The sequence below is a fragment of the Fulmarus glacialis genome, unplaced genomic scaffold (genome assembly GCF_000690835.1).
Source record: "Fulmarus glacialis isolate BGI_N327 unplaced genomic scaffold, ASM69083v1 scaffold24977, whole genome shotgun sequence".
NCBI classification, from domain to species: Eukaryota; Metazoa; Chordata; class Aves; order Procellariiformes; family Procellariidae; genus Fulmarus; species Fulmarus glacialis.
The window spans coordinates 60,937-81,470 of NW_009224537.1; the positions used below are offsets into that span (position 1 = coordinate 60,937).

Here is a 20,534-nt window from a genome sequence, read left to right on the forward strand (position 1 = left end):
TTTGCCAGTGCATCCAAAACACACTCCTACGGAAATCCCTATCACTTTTGCAGCAAGTGAAATGGAGGGACAGGGCTCACCCAAAGTCACCCTGCAGCGTAATGGCATAACATGGAACAGGAGTGCTTGCCCAGTGCTATTTCTTGACATTGGGCTCCTTGATATAGTGCCTTCCTTTACTTTTTCCCCCCCAAATGAGGAATGGTATCTTTGCCCCTGCTTCTCTTATTCTTTTTCCAACTATAGTACTCAGAAGGCACAATTGCCCAGCATCTCTGCGTTTAATGTGTTGACATCATGTGGTCTGTGAACATTACTAGTCAGAAACAATAAAGACAGCAGCAGAGCTTTAGAATCCCTCTGTGTGGAGGGATTCTCTTGGGTCTGTGCTTGAGATCTCAAAGCATATATATACATGCACATGCACACACAGAAAGAAGTGTCTGAAATGGTTTTTAGGATTTATAATTAATACTTTTATTTCCCTTCTGAGCTGTGTTGATCTCACGGGATCAAAACAGCTTCACCATGGCTCAGTAGCATTCTCAGACATCCTGAAGCATGTTTTGGAAAGGCAGCATTTATGGAGAGGCAGGTAACATTAAAAGCATAATGAACATGGAATCGGGGGGTGAGTCTTGGACAGAAATTGGATACGTGAATACCTTTTGAAACTTTTGATTCCTCTGAATCATCTCCAATACACACACAGAATGGAGATAGTAATTTAGCTCTGTGCTAAAGTGGGCTGCATAGATTCATTGCTAGTGTTTGCCTGAATTTGGCCCTATTTAATTAATTATTCATACATTATCTAATAAAGCCTAATGTGAGTTGCATTTTCTACCCACCTCTGCAGTTTTCCTGCAGACTTCAGCCTGCTCTGTGCGCTGTCCTTGACACCAGAATAAGCCTTTCTCATTTTGCGTGAGAGAGATGGCTTTCTGCAGTCCATTATTTTGTTTAGCTTTTCATGAGTTATGAGCTCATGGCACTGAAATTAAAAGATGCTGTACTGCATTGCCCACTGCTGAAGCCTAGATGTGCTGTGGAAGCCCAGTTTAAAAAATACCTGCACTTTTTTTTTTCCAAAGTCAAGCATGCGGGATGAGTATCAGAGACAAGCACTGCCTAGGGAACCCAAAGAATTAGCTGCTGAATAGCAGCAGATTGTCATCATACAATTTTCATGCCTTCGGTTTCAAGCTAATCTGTACAATTAACGCTTTAGGAAACTCTCCTCTTAATGCTCAGCCCAGGGTTAGCCCACATTTTAAATCCTAAGTTAGCCACCTGAAAAATTGCAGAACAACTTAGAAACAGCAAAGACTTGATAGGAATGTTCTCAAAGGATTTGTGGTATCTACTGATTGCTTCTCTTTAGCATCCCACATGCCATAGCTAAGGCCACCCTAGTATTTGAGAAGCTGGCAGCTGTTTGGATTCAGCACTCCAGGGTCATTACTCTTGAATCCTGTAGGAAAGTGGAGAGATGCATGAAAATTTAGTGTAACCGAGACCCTAAAGGGAGGTTGGATCTGTTGAGCTCCCTGTCTGACAGTCATCTCTGCAGAGGGGAGCTCCCAGGTGCTAGTGGAGGGAGGCAGAACAAAAATCAGCAACTTCAAGCTGGAGCCAGATGAACTCTGTAACTTGCATAAAGCTAAAACAGGATAGCAGGGCAAAATTCTCTAGCTGCTTATATGTCAGATCAGACCTGATGATTTCCAGGTTCTCTGGCTTTAAGATGTGAATTGATTAACATCTTCAACCTTTTAGAACTTAAGAGCTATGTTTCTCCAGCTACAGAGGAGCCTTCCAGTTCTGGTCACTCGCACTTCACCAGTGTGTGTAGAAACCAAAAAAAACTAATGACATCTCTTGAAAAACTTGGAAGCCCATCACAGCAGATCCTTAGACTCATCGGTTCCATTTCGTCCATGAGAGAAGCAAGAGAAGATCAATCTAAATTGAAGTTCATAGCACTATGCTGTAAATGCCACCATTCAGATTAGCAGAGAACTTGAGGTTTCAGCCCTGAATGCGCTTGGATGAGACTTTGAGGCCCAGATTCTCTGAAGTGCAAAGTCCCAAATCTTTACATGAAACTAACAGGGGCCCGCTTTCTTCCCCGAGATGTAAATATAGGCTTACCTCTTCCCTCTTTGTATGCACCTCAGTTTTGTGTATTGCCCATTTAATCTCAAACACAGAACTATGGCCATTGGAATTGGAGCATTTGCTCAGAGATCAGAAGCCACCTCACTGTGGACACTGTCCCATGTTTTGCACAGAGAACTTTTCATTAGCTTTCTTCCTCTGAATCATCTCTGATACACCCACAGAATGGAGATCATAAGCCTGCTGAGCTCCAGCCTCCAAGAGATATGGTCTGAACGTGACATACAGCAGTGACCCAGCTGCCTAATACTGCTTTCTGCTTTACTCTACCAGCCAGATTTATCATGCAGTCCAAGTAGCATTTCCTGCTATCAGTGATAACTGATGTGCTTAGAATACATAAGCTGAGCAGCAACAGCAAAACTTACGCTGTTTCATTTGAGCGCTGTTATCAGTGCTTCACCATATTGGCAAAGAACAATTTGCAGTTATACCACTTGCTACAGGGACTCTGTAACTGATGTGTAATTTATATATGTGAAACAGTAGGACACACCTACTGGCACCTTCCTAATGGACTTGAATCACACTCAGATAATTCCCTGAAATTTGCTTTCAAGCCAAAGCATGCCAATGCCTAAGCATTAGTGATCAGTAATGTATTATGTGTACTCCTCCTTCCATAACAGCTGTTGCTGAGAAGATAATAGCCTTTCTAGGATGACAGAGGACTTGCTGGGTACTGAAACAGAATGCTTACCATCAGGGCTTTGCTTCCTGAGGGTAAGGCTGGGCGCCTCAAAGTTAAATCTGGGCAGCTGTCTTGCCAGTTGCACCCAGAAAGCTGTGAGCTAATGTTCTGGAAGAGAGAGAGTTCCTTGCCACAGCTAATGGAGCTCATCCCCTTGGCAAAGCATTGCTCCAGCTGTCCTTCCTTGCAGTACAGGGCTGGCAATCAGCCTTTCTTCTGCTCCTGAGATCAGTTTGCAGTCAACAATAGCAAGGAGAAGCTTAGAGATAGTTGGTGAGCTCTCCATGCCACCTCACAGTAAAACAAGTCATTAATCACATGGTTCTTGAACCATGGCAGTAAGTTGTTGATCCCAACCTCAAACATCCTCTAGACCATGCATCTGGTAGCTTATAAAGAAGTAGAAGTAAATAGTGAGGAATAGGTGTCTTGTGCCAAATTCTTCTGGCTTTTATTTTTATCTGGAAAAGCAGTTACTTGAAATGTTTTGATGAATCATAAACTGGTCCTGCCTCAAATCTACCAGAAATGGCCAAAAGCAGAGGACTATGCAGTGCCATTAATTGTAGATAGCAAATCAGTCAGTTTGTGACTCGTTGCCCCTTTACACGGTAGGAGAAGGGAAGGATTAATGTCGGGGCAGGACAAACCACCACCAACAGATGCTGGTTTTGTTTTGTAACCTACAAGCTTGGCTAGAATGACTGCTGATTGGCATGACATTATCTTCCTTCTGCCTTCATAGAGTGAGGGAGTTATAAAGGTAATAGGAATACAAATTCACTTTAATAAAGGAAAAATAATCAGAGCTAGCAATGCCTAAAATTATAAGGCTTAAGTAATCATCATTTGCTTGGGGTTTTTTTTAAATTATTTTTAAAATTCTGATCCAGGAGTTTCATTAGCACAAGTTCAAATGCCTCATAGAGTCAGTTTTCCATGCCAGCTTACCACAGGAAAATGAACAGAGCAGATTCCAAATGCCCTAAGGCTTGGCTTTCTCTGACAGATGCTGAGGAATATGAAGAGAGCTTCAGCACTGAATATAGAAGTTGGAACTCCTGTCATGTTCAAATCCTGTATAGCTGCATGCATGATATACCATAAAAATCTAAACTGATTTTTAACTGCTGTATTGGCATCTGGCTCATTACGTTTGTAAATAGATACTCTGCCTTAGAGGTAAGGGCTGAAGCTCTGAATGCCAAATGCAAACATTTCTGGAAGGTTTTTGTTTTACACACAGCTTGCCTGCCTGCATACAAAGGCAAATCTGTTTTACAAGTTACTTTTTCAGAGCAAATGATCCCAAAGTATTCAATATGTGTTGTTATGTATACACACAGGTAGGTTACTCAGAAGTAGCTCTTTTGAGGCTGGAAGGATGACTACAGCTGGAATACAGGGCACTATTGAATGTAAAAACAGGTGGCGTTGGGCTGATAATAATGAAGCAAGCACTTTCTTACAGAATGTGCCAAGGTGTCAGCAGTGTCCATGTGCTTGGAGCACTTTTTTTTGTTTGTCTTGTGAAGTCTCCTCTGAACAGTTGTATACAAAAAGCTATCTGGCTCCATGTGAGAGTAGAGCTACTTGTGCCTAATACCCATAGCTGAGATTATGCTTTCCAAAAGTGATCAGTGCACAACAGTTCCTGCCATGATATTGTGGCCAGATTTTCAAAATAGCTGGGGTCCAGTCTTCTGAGAGCAGTGGCTGGGTCGATCTTCAGTTTGAATACTGACAGCAGGGTGGAAGGTGAAATAGCATCTTTCAAGACCACGCATGGGGAAATGCAGAAGTAAATAACATCAAGTCTGAAAAGCCCTGTCTCCTTCTAGGCTTAGAGGGGTGAAATGACCCGTGAGCCCAAGATAATGCATGGTGCGTGATGACTTCTCAGCCTGCTTACTCTGTTGGCCACAGGGAATTCACATTCACTTTCTTTTTCAACTTTGCAAGTATCAGGAAGGGTATTGGAGGGTATTTGAGCCTGGGGAAAGCACTTGCTGCTGTTTAGGCAAATATCTGTTGATGATTTCACAGCTTCTGTAACAGCAGCAGGCAGTGGAGGAGAGCGTCCTAGCTGACAGAGCCCAGTGGTGGTAGTTCACCTGCTTATAGTAGCCTCAACAGTGAAGAGCAGCGCTGTGAAGGACAGCAGACTGCCCTCTAGGTTCAAGCTAAGTGCTCTTCTTTCATCCACAGTTGGATGCAGAAGCAAGTGACCATCTCAAAGAGCTCCAGGTGAAGCTGAACAATGTTTTGGATGAGCTAAGCACAGTGTTTGGTAACAGGTGAGTATAATGAGGTCCCTGTCCTTGAAGCATTCTTTTTTTTGGTCTAATCTCATTCAGTCAGGTTAGGAAGAAAAAAGAAACTTGTGTCAACTGCATTATATTTTTCTTTTTGTCATAAATTCATGGTCTTTCGAATACTGAGACCATCTAAAGAAGTGAGAAATTTTTTTGAAGTCTCTCTTTTCTATATTGCTCTGCTTAGAAATGTAACATGGAGATCTCTCAACTGTGAAATGTATTTGAATTACATAGAGTGATTTTTTTCTGTAAGTCGTGCTTGTCAGTAACAGAATTGCCTGCTCCTTTATTGCTCAGAAAGCAGTTTCCAGCTTAGTGTTTATGAAACAACATTCTTGTTTAAACGTTCTGCTCTAAATGTATGAAACAGCTGACTGATTTCTGATTGTTAAATGAATATTGGAATAAGAAGGAAACAGGTTTAGAATTTAAGATTGACTTGTTCTAATGTTGCAGTGAATGGTGTTTTCTAATGTTTCAAGAGGAGAAGCTCTTTAAAGTATTGCCAGAGTAATTGATGGTAATTAAGTTTTATTGCAAATCATTTTACCATTTACCTAAGGATAAAAATGTGCTCGACTTCATAACAATTTTGTAGTGAACCATAAAAGATGTCAATTAAGCAAAATCTAGAAATACAGGGTTCCCAATTTATCTTCAGAAAGAACCATTTCTCATGATAAACCCCATTAATTTCACGTTGTGCTTTATAACAAGATTAATGCAGGCATGAACTGTAGTATAGCTGAAACATGGGCAAGGGGAATAAAGCAAATTGTACCAACTTGGCCTCCTACAGTCTGCAGATTTGCAGTACTTATGACCAAAAAATCACAGTGGGATTTGTCAGCAACTATTTGGATTTCAGCACACAGAGCTAAGTGGGGAGATAACTGAGGAGTTCCCATTGCCAGTAACGGATGCTATAGCAAGAAATGGAAAGATCCAAACTGTAACTGAATTGAATTGATAAGGTTCATAATTAGATGGAGCATGAGTGAGAAATCATAATTAGGGGGTAAATTTTGTTATCTGAGACCTGTCTCCTTGGTGTCACTACTACAAGACAATTAGGGTACAATATTGACATTTGCAAATATGATTTAAAGAGATTATTCGGTATCAGCATACATACCAAGGAATGTTGTAGAGAGATGATCCAGCAAGAGATTTTGCCAGTCAGACGGCTCAGATGCTTTGCTCATTCCTTAACAGTAATAGGAATGAAAAGCAGAGCTGCAGTTTACTGTATAAGCAGGATCTTCTAAAGGATATAAATGTGGGAGGTAAGACAGACATCCACAATATTCTGTGCGGAGTCTGTAAACAGTTGCTCCTACAACACTGTGCACACCTGACGCTGCAGATCTTAACTTTTCTTCATCTATGTGAGATCATTGCGGCTGCTGGGAAAGCAGCACGCATCCGGAGAGCCTCGCCACCTTTGTGCTGAGAGAGGATTGTGTCTGGACACAGAAGCATTTTATGCTTTAAAGGATGTCATAGAGAAAAGGAGCCTTAAAAGGGTTTATACTTCACGCAAGGCTAGCTGTTGTTTTGTTCTTGGAGGCTGTAAGAGTGAAGGAGGGAATTCCTGTGGGAATTCAGGAGCAGAAGGCCCTGTCTGACAGCATAGGTGAAGTCTTTTAACTTGCTGCTGCCAGGGGCTCCTGATAAGCTGTACAGCCACACAATCTTCACTTTCAGGTGAACCTGTTGCCACAGTAACTGATTTATCATTTTTCATAATTGGTGACAGTTTTGCCTTGTATTAACTTTTATCTTTTAAGGGATTCTGTTATTTTTCATCCCCTGGCTGGGGATTTACAGCATCTTGAAGCAGGGTCCTACAACTGATGTAGTATTTGGAGGAACTGTGGGGTAAGGTTAGCCTGTAACAGAACAGGGACTGTCAGCAGTACAGTAAATGCTTGGTAGATAGTATTTGATGTGACTTATGTCTCTGGTTAAGCTGTCATTGTAGTCACAACTGGCTGCTGCCAGCCATTCGCCTAGAAATGGGGAAAATGGAAGTGGAGGCTGCATGGAGAAAGAGCTCTGGAATTGCACTCTGGAATTGCTCCCGTCAGAGGCAGGTTAGAAGTGAGCAAGAGGGACCATGAGGCTGGAGGTGGCAGGGCAGGAGAGCGAAGAGGTGACAGGGTGGAGAAGGAAGGTGAGAGCCACAGGGCAGAGGGGTTGTATGCTGGCACCCAACTCAGAGGTGTCCTAGGTGGCTCACACAGCAGAAGCTCAGGCCACTTATGCAGATATAAAGCTGACTTCCAAACCTGTGTTCCTGCTCATAAATCTTTACCCTACTCTTAGCACTGACTTCTCTTCCTGGTTTCAAACCTCTGTGCTGTTAGTGGATGGCTAAATGTCGCTTGTAATGCCTGTTGTTAGTAACTGTTTTTAAATGTCAAAGCATTTTCCTTTATTCGCTGAATTGATATGTTGACAGCTCTGCTGATCTATTCATCATTTTTAACCATTGTATTATTTCCTTTTGAACCTCCTCTTAGCAGTAAAAGATGGAAAAATAACTGTGCTTTAATGGCTTCCATGTCACTTCATTACAATGACACTGCTTATTTCACACCTGAGCCGCATATCCGTTTTGACACTTTGATATAGCATGGACTGTATGGCAGTGGACTGGTTTCAGTCAGTGCCTGCCTTCAGGCTGTCTCTTATTATTTTAAAGACTCAACCTATGATGGGTCATAACTGAATTACCGCCGATGGACTCCTGGGTGCTCAGAGTTGTGCATGGATTGTGCCATTGCTCCATGCTATATCCCAGTCTCTGTGGTTTAACACCCTGTGTAGAAAGCAAAGATACAGCAGGGTGCTTTGGGCTAAGAATAAGAGTGTTTCTTGAAATCAGGAAAGGATCATTTGTTTTTGCAAGATGAATGAACAAACTCCTCTCAAGTGTGATTGTGTCTTGTGTTCAGAGGTGGTAGGCTGTCTGTGGATGATGTGCATAAGGAACTGGGTAGCATGCCCATTAGTAACAAATACAGTAAGGAAATGAGCAGAAAATCTCAGGGAGCAAGAGTGTGTAATTGAGTGCATGGTTTATGGACTTGCGTTGTTTTACCTTATGTACTAGAGCTAAGATTTCTGCCACTGATAATCTTCTTGGTTTTGCCTCTCTCCTGTCTGTTCAGCTTTCAGACTCGTATTGATGAGTGTGTCAAGCAAATGTCTGATATCCTCTGTCAAGTGAAGGGGACAGGAAACATTGCTGCTAATGCCAGAAACACAGTTGCACAAGATGCAGATAATGTCCTGAGGCCACTGATGGATTTCCTGGATGGAAAGTAAGCAAGTGTTCAAATATATGTTACACATACAGTACATCGGATTGGGAACAGGATGGGGGAAGGAAAAATAGTTCCGTGTTCTTGGATTATTCTTGAGATGTCTGGCCTCCAAATTCTCAGGAAGAATTAATGGCTTTTCTTCCCATATCTGCCTCTCTCTCAAGCCATGGATCACCTCTTCAGCCTTCATTCAGTGTCAGAGCACACTCTCAGTTCTCCTTTCTCCCTTTGACAATTATAACAATCAGCAAAACACGCTGCTAATCAGGTAGTGGGAAAGACTGAAATTCTAAATTTATTAGCTACGTTTTTTTTCCTAAACAAATTGTACTGTAGCCAATTAGCAAACGTATTGCAAACCATACTTACATACTTGATACATACACTACTCAGTATCCCAGTCATGTTAAGCATGTGTATTCTAGTCATACCAGGTGCTGTTCTGACTAGAAAATAAGCTTCTGAATTATGTGATGTACATAAGCATGATCCATTGCTTTAATTAACTGTTGCCATTAACACAGCATGATTCAACTGTACAGGGACTTTTTGTGACTAACTGCACATAAGTCTCATCAGCTAAGCCTTGATCTACAAATAGAAATAGTTTTTAATCATTGTGGAAGTTAAACTTCTTGTTGATGCACAGCAGTTCTTTATTTTGGAAGGGGTGGCCAGCAATTTTCATAATAAGTGCTGCGAGAGATGTGAAGCTTTACAAGTTTAAAATACAGTTTCTTGTGTTGCCTTTTGTATTGATTGTCCCATCTTTTTTTGGTTCACTATGTAGTAAGTGACTCTCTGCAGCAATCATTACATCTAGGAGCCTTCTCATTTGAGCATTTTCCATATATGCCTTCACAAATCCTGAGAAGCCACCTTCCTTTGTATACTGGCAACTTGGTATGCTACGGGCTTTTTGTCCAGCTGTGGAGCAGCTTGATTATGATAATCTGAGCCTGGATTATTTTCTTTCCTCCTTTACAGAAGGAGAGTCTTTTTCAATGCTTCCTGCATCCTACCCACATCAGTCTTGTCCCTGTTCAGTTTTGTTCATTTACTGTCTAACCAGCTATGAGAAGAAGGGAAATCTGAGAGAAGATGTTACACAGTGTAGAAGAGTCAGCTATTGTCTGTGCACTGCTACTGGCTGCAGAGTTCCTGTTTTGTAGCTCTCCCAGTGTGATCAGTAAATGCCAAAGTCCGACAATCATATCGAAGAAGATCCTAACATTTCTTGGCCTTTTTAATAGCCTGTACAATATTAAAGGAGGAATAAATAGGGGGATAAAGCAGAACTTTATGTAAAGGGAACTAAACATGTGGCAGGTGATTGGTGGTGAATGCAATTGCAACAAAACACAGAAGAGTCCAAGAAATTCTCTGAGGTGGTTATAGAGGTGGAAGATTTAGAGACTTCAGCAGCTATCAGAAACTGTGCAGGAACTTCTGCATAACAGTCTGGGAAGTATCAATTTAGGTATTCAGCAAAAATAATTATAATAACCCCTTGAAGTTTCAAACCTATTACTCTGTATTTGTTTGTAATTTTTTCCTTTATAATCTGTAAACCCGACACATCAGGAAGTGTCTTCTTAAAGAGAACCAGTTCAATGATACTTGCTCTTATTTGGACTATTCCCAACCACCATGACTTAGTGATACCTTCTGTAATCCCCAGGTCAATAAATAGAAATGATTGAGATCAGAAATGTCAATAATCCATTTTGGCCAAATGTCTTTAGTGCTAGAACTCCAAGGATGAAGACAGGCTGTACTTTATGAAAAGGGAAGATTTCTACCCTTAAAGCAATCGTTATGACAAACTGCTTTGGATGGGGCACTGATTCTTGCATACACATCTCTTTTTTTCCTTGCAAATTGCATTCTTTTAACTTATCCAGTTCTTGCTCTCTCCCTGCAGCCTGACACTGTTTGCGACTGTGTGTGAAAAGACAGTGTTGAAACGGGTGCTGAAAGAGCTCTGGAGGGTGGTAATGAATACCATGGAGAAGCTGATTGTGCTGCCTCCTCTTACAGACCATACGGTAAAGCATTTTCTCCTTCCTGACTCATAGCAGAAAGTGTTGGCATTGCCTGTGTAACTCATCTCCTTGACCTAATGAGTCATCTGTCCAGGTAAATTTGTCTGCATGTAGCCTGCTCGAGGATGGAAAAATATGTCTGTAACCTAGTAAAATAAGAGAGCAGCTCTATTTATAGTAGGGTTGCAAGATACAGAACACTCTCTAGATAAAAAACAATTCAAAATCCATGATCTAAAAGGAGTTGCCATCAAGTATATTAAATTGCACCGATGAGGGAATTGCAGTCCTTTAAAGAAAGCTGTGTATATGGGATTATTGGGCAGTTAGTGTTGTCTTCATGATATCAGATCAACACCTGTAAACACTTTTGCCTAATTATTGTAATCTATTAGTTAGGTGTCTCTCTGTATAGATGTGGTTAATTTGGGCTTGCTTGTTAATGATACCACCCCACCCCAGTTTTACCCCCCAGAAGATTTTAACATCAGTATGGGCTGGCATGATTTCTGTGTGTCTGACATTGAGGAGTTGGAAGCATGTCCAGATAGTTTGCTTTCAAAGGCAGTCTTTTATATAATTGTTCAGCTGTGTGGACGTGCTGGATGAATGTGTGTCATGAATGTAGTGATGTTTTTAACAATGGAAGATTAACCTCTTCCCCAATTTTGAGAAACCACAGAAACTGATTAAATGTCAGTCATGGATGCCCAGCTGCTCTGGGGAATGACACTCAGTTGGAGGCAGTGTGAAGTCTGGGCTGTAACCTCATTATTTGGAGATGATCCAGAACTTCTTTTCATCTGTGTTGGAGTAAACTTGCGGTCTGTGGCTAATTTATGTTGATTTATTTTTTTCCCAGTAGTGGGTAGAACAATAGTGGTTTTCACTATTCAGCAGTTGCCTACATATTTTGAGTAGACTTCTTGGGTTGCAGCGTCTAAAGAAGTGACGCAAACCAGCATCTTGCACTAGGTGTTTCTTCCTCTGAGGGGGAAGGCCTTTGCCTCTGGCCTTGATGATGATAACTTTAAACAAAACCGCTGAGATGCAATGTGCTGTCATACCTACTAAGCATAAAATTAATGTGAGGTGTAAATTTGCTAAAGACCACTTGCTCTGAGCTCGGATTTGGAGTAATCATTTCTGCTTGCCTTTTTAATTTATAAAGGAGAGGAAACCCATCTAAATTTAAGAGGATGAAATTTCTTTCCCTCTGTTGAATTGTTTTGAAAACGAGTCTTTGGGGACAGGTGCTAAAATCATCATGTAAGAGCAGCATTAACATGTCCCCTTCAGAATGGAAGCAGTGAAATCAAGGGCCTCGGAGAGAACGAGGGCGAAGCTGCTTGAGTTTTGTACTTGCCAGTTCTGAATTTTAAAGGCGGAGTAGGAAACTGACTTGTATCTTGAAGAAGGCAATAACTGTGATCAACCAATGCTTCCAACCTGCAGGACGTTGCTATAAGCCACTTCGAGTTTCTTGTTGCCTTCACTTCAGTTTCAAATTGAGAAGCTCTTTTTGTGTAATGAAGCACATCCTCAGTTTTCTGAGATAATGCAAAATGTTCATAGCTGGACTTTTAGCTGTCTAATCAATTGTATCATAGTGAGGAGGCTGAACTAGTCCAAACTGGAAAAGAGTCACTGTTTCAGAAAGGCGGTTGTGAACAATGCAATGATTAAAATGGTCTGGTCTGCAGTCCTTGAGCAGGGAACCTGTGGCGAGGCTAGATGGGCCACAGAGGCAAAGAGCTGCTTCCACTATGCCCTGTCACCACCAGCTTTTCATCATCCTAGTAGTGGAGGCTGGCAGGCCAAGGCAAGGCAAACTCAGGGTTGGTAGTGTGGGCAGAAGCAGTACTTTCTCTTTGCTATTCTGCTTCTCTGCCATGCACCTCTTACCTAATTTTGCTTTCTCTTAAAAGAAGTCTCATCAGACCCAGAAATAGCCCCAGGCACTGTAACTCTCTGTCCTCCCTGTCCTCAGGAATAGAAAGCCTTAGTGCTGTCTCTTCATGTTTGAAGACCACTGGATGAGGGTTTCCCTCCTAAAACTCCTCTGCAGCTCTTAAGAAGTAGGGGATATTCATGGCAGAAGAGAGTCCCTTTTATGGAATATTTTCTCTCCTTTCTATAAAAGTGCTAGAGGTGTAAAAGTGTTTTTGATGGTGGTCATGGAAAGCATACTCAGGTGGAAGGTTCTCGACATGCTGCAGTGTGTCTCACTTGTCACTTGCATGACCCTGTCTCTGCACAGTGCTTTAATGCCTGTTACTCTCCGGACAGATCTATTCCACTTAAATTAGCTCAGCCTGTATTACACAGGGAAGAACATCTGAGCTCTGCTCTTTCATTCTCTGCTGCTTCTGGAAGATTTTGTGTAGGGTGGGGCTCAGGTGAGAAAGCAGGCAGCTACTGCCCGTGAAGGATGCAATGGGGACGGAGCAGTTTTACAGCCTCCCACTCCGACGACCTGAGCTGGCAGTGCCTTAATGACTTTCAGATGACTGGCTTCTGCTTCTCTGAGCATTGACTGCCCGTGGGTTGTGAGATTAGTAGCAACATGATCTCCAGTAACTCACGGAGCAGTTCACACCTCACTAGTTTTAAGTAAAGATCAACATTTAATTAAACACTCTCTGACTTGGATGAGTGGATATGCAACACAGCTTTCTGGGAATCCTTATTTTGGGGTTCAGTGCACAATGCTTGGGCATATTAATGGATTAGTTATACATTTCTTTCTCCTTCGCTGCTTAGGACAAAATGATAGCATGCCATCAGTGACTAGTAAGGTCAATGAAGAGATGCTTAATTTACAGACAGATGATTCCTCTGGAGCCTCTCCTTTATTTATTTCACATGGTACAGTGCAGCCATTCACGTGAGGCTCCATTTGTTCTTGCTCCTGCTGTGCTTTTTTCTACTCGTCAGACTACTCTTCACTAAATGGGAAAATGTGGTCCAGGATAAGGGCAAAATTTTCTTTAAGCTGTGGACAGATTTTACACATGACTTCCAAACTGGCTGTTCTTCAGGCTCGTCTGCAAGCAGCACCGCTCCAGAGCTATTCTGTGGTGGAGAAGAGTGTGGCTTTAAGAGGTTTTCTGAAACCTTTCTTAACTTATGTTAGTTTAAATTAATCCTCTCCCTTGTGCTAGTTAGAAGCGAAAAAGTCCAAGGCTGCCTCTGTGATGAGGAGAAAAAGCTTTCTTAGCCTTGAATGAAATGATGGTCTGTGAACAGCACATGTGCCCAGATCTCCATACCAACAGATAATTATTTTCGCTTTTTCATCCCCACTTTTAAGCCTATTTTCTCAATGTTTAATACACCATAACAGCTAAAAAATGGTCTTAATTTTTAATGGGTGGTAGCGAACATTGCCTCATTATGAAGTTTTTAAAATGAACTTACATGCTGCTAAGAAATTATCAAATCTCATTGTTGTTGAATGTAGGAATGAAAAAAATCTGGGAAAGTAATGTACAATACCAGATGAAACTTCCTTGCACTGGTACGTCTCAGAAAAATAAGCCTGAGTAATAATACATTTTCCAAAAAAGGACTGGAATTTAAAAGACTTGCAGTAAGCTTTTGTTTCCTAACTTTGTCAACAGGACAGTTAAGCTGTGAGAGTTTGAGCCTCTTGGAATATAAATCAGTGCAGTTCTGTTGGCTTCTAGCAATTATACTTGAGTCAGCTGATCATCCTTCTCTGAATGCTTTCACTGAGGGGGAAAAAAAACAGTCAGACCATTAAGAAGGAATTTAAAATCTTTGTGTTGTGGACTATAGGTGTCTTTCATGTTTCCAAAAAGTTTAGGAAGGTAAAACTAATTTCCTGCGAAGAACCAGGAAAACCAGCACTGACGTCTGTCCCCTTTCTAGCTACGTTTGCCACAGAGCTAGGCAGAAACAATTCATAGTAAGGACTTAATTTTTCCTCATCTTCCGTCCTTGACATTTTAATCAATGCCGTTGTGGGCAGCTTTTCTTAAAACTACCTGATATTTAAGTTTAGTTGTTTACATTCCCTACAGGTGCACCTGGAATAAGTGCTGTCTGTAGAGCTTTGTGATAAGTTTTCCATGAATAAATAAATTTTTTGAGGAGGTATAGCACCTTGTTTACAAGAATGCCATTTGGCAGAGGAAGGAGCTGTCCAGATTTTCATTAGATGGTACCAGCATTGATGACAAACTCAATGTAACAGTAAAATAACTTCACCTTGCGGACACATTGACAGAGATTGGCACTGATTGATGAGGATTTTCTCAGCGGGCAAGAACTGAGGAGTAGTTATCTGATCAGCTTTGTTCCTTGAAGCGTATCAAGTCACTGGGTGTTGCTCAGTGTTACCGACCTGCCCTCCTTAGAAGCCTACGGCAGGGAGACTTTGTGCCTAGGCCAGTTAATGCCATTGTTCAAATTTATATAAAAAAATAAAAAAGCATTCAATGAAGGTTGAAAATACTGCATGAAGAAATTATAATGTCAGTGTGTTTTGAGACTGCTTACTTAACTTTTTAAAAATTCAGGCTATAAAAATGTTAAATTTTTTTCTGCTCGATCAACAGGCACAAAAACCTTAAGTTTTAAGACTTGTAAGTCAACCAAACTTCGTGACCAATCGTACAGAACAGCAGGCGCATCTGTTGGGTACCAGAGCGCTGGCTGAAGCCATGTCCCCTGGTGGATTATTTGGTGTGGCCCACAGTGAAATCTCTGTGTTGCTCCTGGTGGGTAGTCACGTTCAACTTCATCCACTGGAAACACAATTTTGTACTCTTTCAGTTTAGAGAGTTGTACTCTAACACTGCACATTAGATACTGGCAGCGAGTGATGCTCCCAATCTCATTTCAAAAGCTTTCCTTTATGGATGCATTGTCCTTGCCTGCACTTTCTTCCCCACCAGGACTTGTGAATTTAATCAATTATCAAGAGCTTCTGTTTAGCTACAAAGTTAATAATGTTCATTCTGTATTGATTTATATTCAACAAACATAAAAGGCTGAGGAAAAGTGAGAGTTAGGTGATGGTTACGGATAGAGCAAATCAAGAGGTTATCTGTTATTTCAGGTTGCAGAGTCTTTCAGCTTGAAGAAATTTCCAAAGCTGGCAAAACTAAAGAAAGAGTATCTCATCTAAAAATTCACTTCTGGACTGCTGTTGTCATGGGCAGAGGGTGTCTAGTGTCCTTAGAGTGGGTCTCAGTCTTTCCAGTGTTACAGTTGTAAACTGGTTGCCTGCTTTCCTTCTGTAAAAGGGTACCTGCTACCTCTAGCAACAAGTATAAAGACACTTTTTTGCTGAGGGGCACCCTTCAGTGCAGCTGATGTTAACTTAAATCCTAGAAAAAAAGAATGATTTCGGCAATGATCTTTGCAGTAGAACCCACTTCCCAGAGTCTCCTCTTCAAATGCATGTATGGGGTAGGTCCTGCTTCATAGAGTACTGACTTAAAAGGCAACAAACAAACAAATACCGAAGAAGGCAGCAAAGAAAACAAACTGAGTGGCATAGGCAGGAGCAAAGGGCCATATAATAATTCTGGTTTTACGTCTTGCTTCGTTACAGTTTGAGGGATTTTGGGGTGGGGTCATGGCAGTTGTGGTTAAGTGAGCGGGTGAAAGACTGTTGAGATGAGGAAGGGTAGTAAAGGAGAGAGAAGGAGGGCTGTGGAAAGGAGAATTGGATTTACTGGAGACCTCTGGGGAAACGTGGTCCTCATGGAGCCAGCAGTCTCCAAATAAGATGAGTTTCACCTTCTCCCAAATATTTTCCTGAGCAAAAAGACCCAACTGGGAAGTGCCACCCACCAGTGTCAGTCCCTGGAAGCTTATTTCAGGCATTCAGCTGGGACATCCCCCAGGCACTTCTCAATTGATACCTGTGGTGATGTTTACACATACTTTTAACGCTAGCTTCTAATGACCAATTACAAGCGAGGAGAGCCAAAGATCATCTTTGAGAGGGCAGCTCTTCTGACATACCTAAGGCACTGGGAAGTGCCACCCACCAGTGTCAGTCCCTGGAAGCTTATTTCAGGCATTCAGCTGGGACATCCCCCAGGCACTTCTCAATTGATACCTGTGGTGATGTTTACACATACTTTTAACGCTAGCTTCTAATGACCAATTACAAGCGAGGAGAGCCAAAGATCATCTTTGAGAGGGCAGCTCTTCTGACATACCTAAGGCATTTCATTAGTTAGGGAAGAGGGGTCACCCGTAGCTTTGGCTTGGTCTTAAAGCCCAAATCTGACTAGCCTAAGAGGGCTGAAGTGGAGGGCAAAGTTTCATGACATGATAGATGCACAATTCATAGCCAGAATTACAGTAGGCTGGGGTTTTATTCCAAATGGAGTAAGAGGCAGTTGTGACTTTTTTAAAGAAAAAGGCAAGATTAGATGAATGAAAAGGAGCGAAGTGGAAGAAAATAAATTCCAGCATACCCCATAAAGCATCTCTGGGAGAAGAGGCTGGAGAATTGTATTGTTTGCTTTTGGCTTTCTCATTAAATTTTGGACTTAACTCTCCAGGCAAAAGGAATATTACACAACAGAGAAATGCTGTGGTGGGGAAAAGGAAAAATATCTTTGTTGTAACCATTGCAGAGAAAGTATGTAAAAATCCATTATACTAGAGTGTAAGTGACTTGAAGCAAGATTTCCCATCATTGGGATTTATCTTCCCTTTTTGTTTCTTCATTGGTCATACAGCATCAGTAACCCACAGTGGGGGAAGAAGAGCCATTGCCAAGCTTTTGACATGTAAAGGCGATGCTGTAGTATTCACTGGCTTTGTTTGCTGATCTCTTGCACAAAAACTGCTCAGATCCAGTTTTGTTTCTGATCCGATGTATGCTTATCCCCACCCCGCCGATTGGGCTCTACTTCTGTAGAGAGATTGTCATCAATTGTGTGATCTTTTGCTTTGGACAGTCTTATGCCATCTTCACGTGTATTTAGACTTGACTTGAAATCTAGAGAGCACTGGCAGACGAAGGCAGTGCACTGCCTTCACCCCCAGCCTGTGCAATCCGTTTGAAGGCACATCCTGTTTAAACGGGTCGCCGCTGTAAGCAAGAGTGAACAGTTAGCAGAATATTGTGCTCCGAAATAGCTCTTGATGTGGTATCCACGGAAATGCCAGGTTTTATACTAGGTAATAAACTGGCAAGGAGTCAAGTTATTGTGACTGGCCTTGGGGCGGTTATGTAAACCTGACTTTACTTGCTTAGAGGAAAAACATGCAAAGCTTGTTTATAATCTTTTTTTTTTTCCTTCCTTTCTTTTCTAACTTCCTGAAATCATAGGGCACACAGTTGATTTTCAGTGCTGCTAAGGAACTGGGACACTTGTCAAAGTTGAAGGTATTGTTCTGCATGGTCTGTGTTAATGTCCATGTGTGGATGTGTGGAAGTGTAGTAGTGCATAGCATGTCTCGTGCTTCCAGTGGTTTGTCACTGAATGCAATTGTAGAGAAATGCTTTTAAATGCATTAAATGTGCTTTTAAATGCATTCTGCTAACATTAGTATTGTGTTTAACTGTTAAATTTTATCATGGGTTTAATCATCAAAGTAGTTCCTCTCTTCTGTAGATACAGTGATCAGTTTGGTGTATCAATTTACAATGAAGAAAGTAGAGTTCTGAATATCTGGCCAGTTCCTCTGTGTCCCCATGTATAAAAGGGAGTCCCTTGTGAGATCCTAATAATGAGATATCGTTCGGAAAGATGATTGTGCTAGCTATTGACGAATTATATGAACTGTTACAAAAATAACTGTTGCTTATGAAAGAAGGCCTGTATCTGTAAATTCCTTCTGCGTGGGCTCTCTTTACAGGCAAGCTGGCATTTAGCATGAAGGCTATGTTGATGTGTTTTGACAGTGCGTGACGTGACAGTGCATGACATAAGCATTACTAAGTGCACACCACCTCATCATAAGCCAATCAAGTACTAATTCACTGGTCACGACAGGAATGGTATGAAAACAGTGACGCCTTACAACATTGAAATTGCACCATGTTGTGGTTTGACTTGTGTTACAAAACAGGTATTGTGCAAGAGGAGGTCTAAATCTGAAGCGTCACAGTGCACAAACTGTGCTGCAAGGAAGATGGAGCTGAACGTGAACTCTGTCTTGGAGCGTGATCAGGGAAATCTTCGCACGGCAAAGGGCATTTTCCTAAGTGATTAGTGCCATTTCAAAATGCATTCGTCTTTTCCCATAATTTTTTTTTGTCTTGTGCGCTTATTACAGCCATCTTTATACAACTATCTATTTCCCTTGCCCAGCAGACACATTTTACATACACATGTTTATGAGCCAGGACAGCACACAATTCATTTAAGGTAGTGCTTATTAGCAATCCTAGTAAGTAATCTGGACATGGAGGTGTGTCATTAGATGCACACGCTTTTCTCCAGCTGCATTTTGAGGCTGTTACATAGCAGTGAACAGTGACGTAACATAAACCTTCAAGTGTGGTTCCCTAGAGGAATAGCTGTCACTTATGCTGGGGGACGGCCCCGTGCACTCCCACAGCCAGGCTGTCCTCCCTGGTGATGTGGTGGCTCTGGAGGATTGCACTACCTCCGCTGCTTCCTGCGCTTACAATGCTCTGTGTCATTTCCATGGGGAAAAAAGGGGAGAGAGGAGAGTTGTAGCCAGCCTGGGAGAGTGGGAGCTGGACCACAGCCTCCAAATGTGGCTCCCTTTTCCTGTGAATGTCCCCTTGCCCTTTCAAAAACATCAGACAGAAGCCAGCGTTTGGAGGAAGAGAAGACATCCCTGCCCTCTACATGCACTGCTGGTGTCAAAGGGGGAGAGCTCTGCATTTGCTCCGTTTCTCCTCCCAGGTCACAAGGACAATTTTGTGCACAGAGAACTGCGAGCGCCTGTGGCTTGCTTGCATTCTCGGGCATAGCCAATGACATTCACTGTTATCTTTTACTGCTTCCATATTTTCTCATTACTGGAATTTCTTAATATATACAAAGTGCCTTTTGCCAGGAATGAGTTGGAAGCTTTGCTGGTTTCTATTCGCACTGGTCAGATGGAGGCCATCCCTCAGCAGCAGCCTGTCTTCAGTTCAGTCACTCTAAAGTATAACTTTGGTAACTCTGGACTGCATTTGTAGAAATGCATGTAATCATGCAAATCAGGCAAGCCCTGGTGTGTGTTCAAGCCTTTATTTGCATATCCACATATAGGACTACAGCAGCACAGGTACACAGGATTGTATATGTGGCAAGAGAGCCATACACAAGTGTGAAAACACTGTACCGCCTGAATTCTGGAGACCTTTAGTTCAGACAGATGGTGTGAACCAACATTGTGTCCAAAAATTTCCAGAAGAGTAAAGGTGTTACAAGACTGTAAATTGTTTGGGTCTGTGTAAACATCATGATTTTTTTTTTTTTTTGTCCTTTTGTTTTTGCGGGCGCATACAAGCTAACAGGGAAGGCATGAGCAAACGGCTCTTCAGAGCCCCTCTCCTGTGCATTTTACAGTTCCACTAAAAGCCTGGGAAAATTATGGGATGGATTTTAAGCTTTATTTGTCTTGAATAGAACAGGGGAAACAGAGCCCTAGTGAATCAGATAACTCAGCTGAAAACCAGGACTGACAAACCTGACAAGCACAGGCTCTTGTCCTGGTGACAAATCAATTTCACAGTGTATTTTAAAATGCTCAGAAAACCAAACATAAACCTGGCACCTTGGTGCCACATATCTGCCTCCCATTTATTATCAAACTCTTTCTGCTTGCTTTGCTTAATAGCCAGCAGCTGGAGCAGGGAGCAGCAGCCTCCTCGCCCTTGCGCTGTCCCCAGGGTAACCAGCCATGCTGTGACTGCAGAGGTTCTTCTGAGAGTACCTGTGGAGAATACAAGGTTGAGTCTGAGAGACCAGGAAAAGACCTTTTTTCCCCCCCCCCCCCCCACCCCCCT

General features: G+C 42.0%; 1 protein-coding gene across 1 annotated transcript in view; it reads left to right on the forward strand.

Annotated features, from left to right (window-relative positions):
• LOC104079961 (protein unc-13 homolog B) overlaps nt 1-20,534 on the forward strand; it is an 84,202-nt gene that overhangs the window by 51,965 nt on the left and 11,703 nt on the right. The window contains exons 21-24 of the mRNA XM_009582177.1: nt 5,081-5,169; nt 8,367-8,519; nt 10,447-10,570; nt 17,892-17,948. Of these exons, the coding sequence (XP_009580472.1) occupies nt 5,081-5,169; nt 8,367-8,519; nt 10,447-10,570; nt 17,892-17,948 (423 nt within the window). The remainder of the gene's footprint in view (nt 1-5,080; nt 5,170-8,366; nt 8,520-10,446; nt 10,571-17,891; nt 17,949-20,534) is intronic.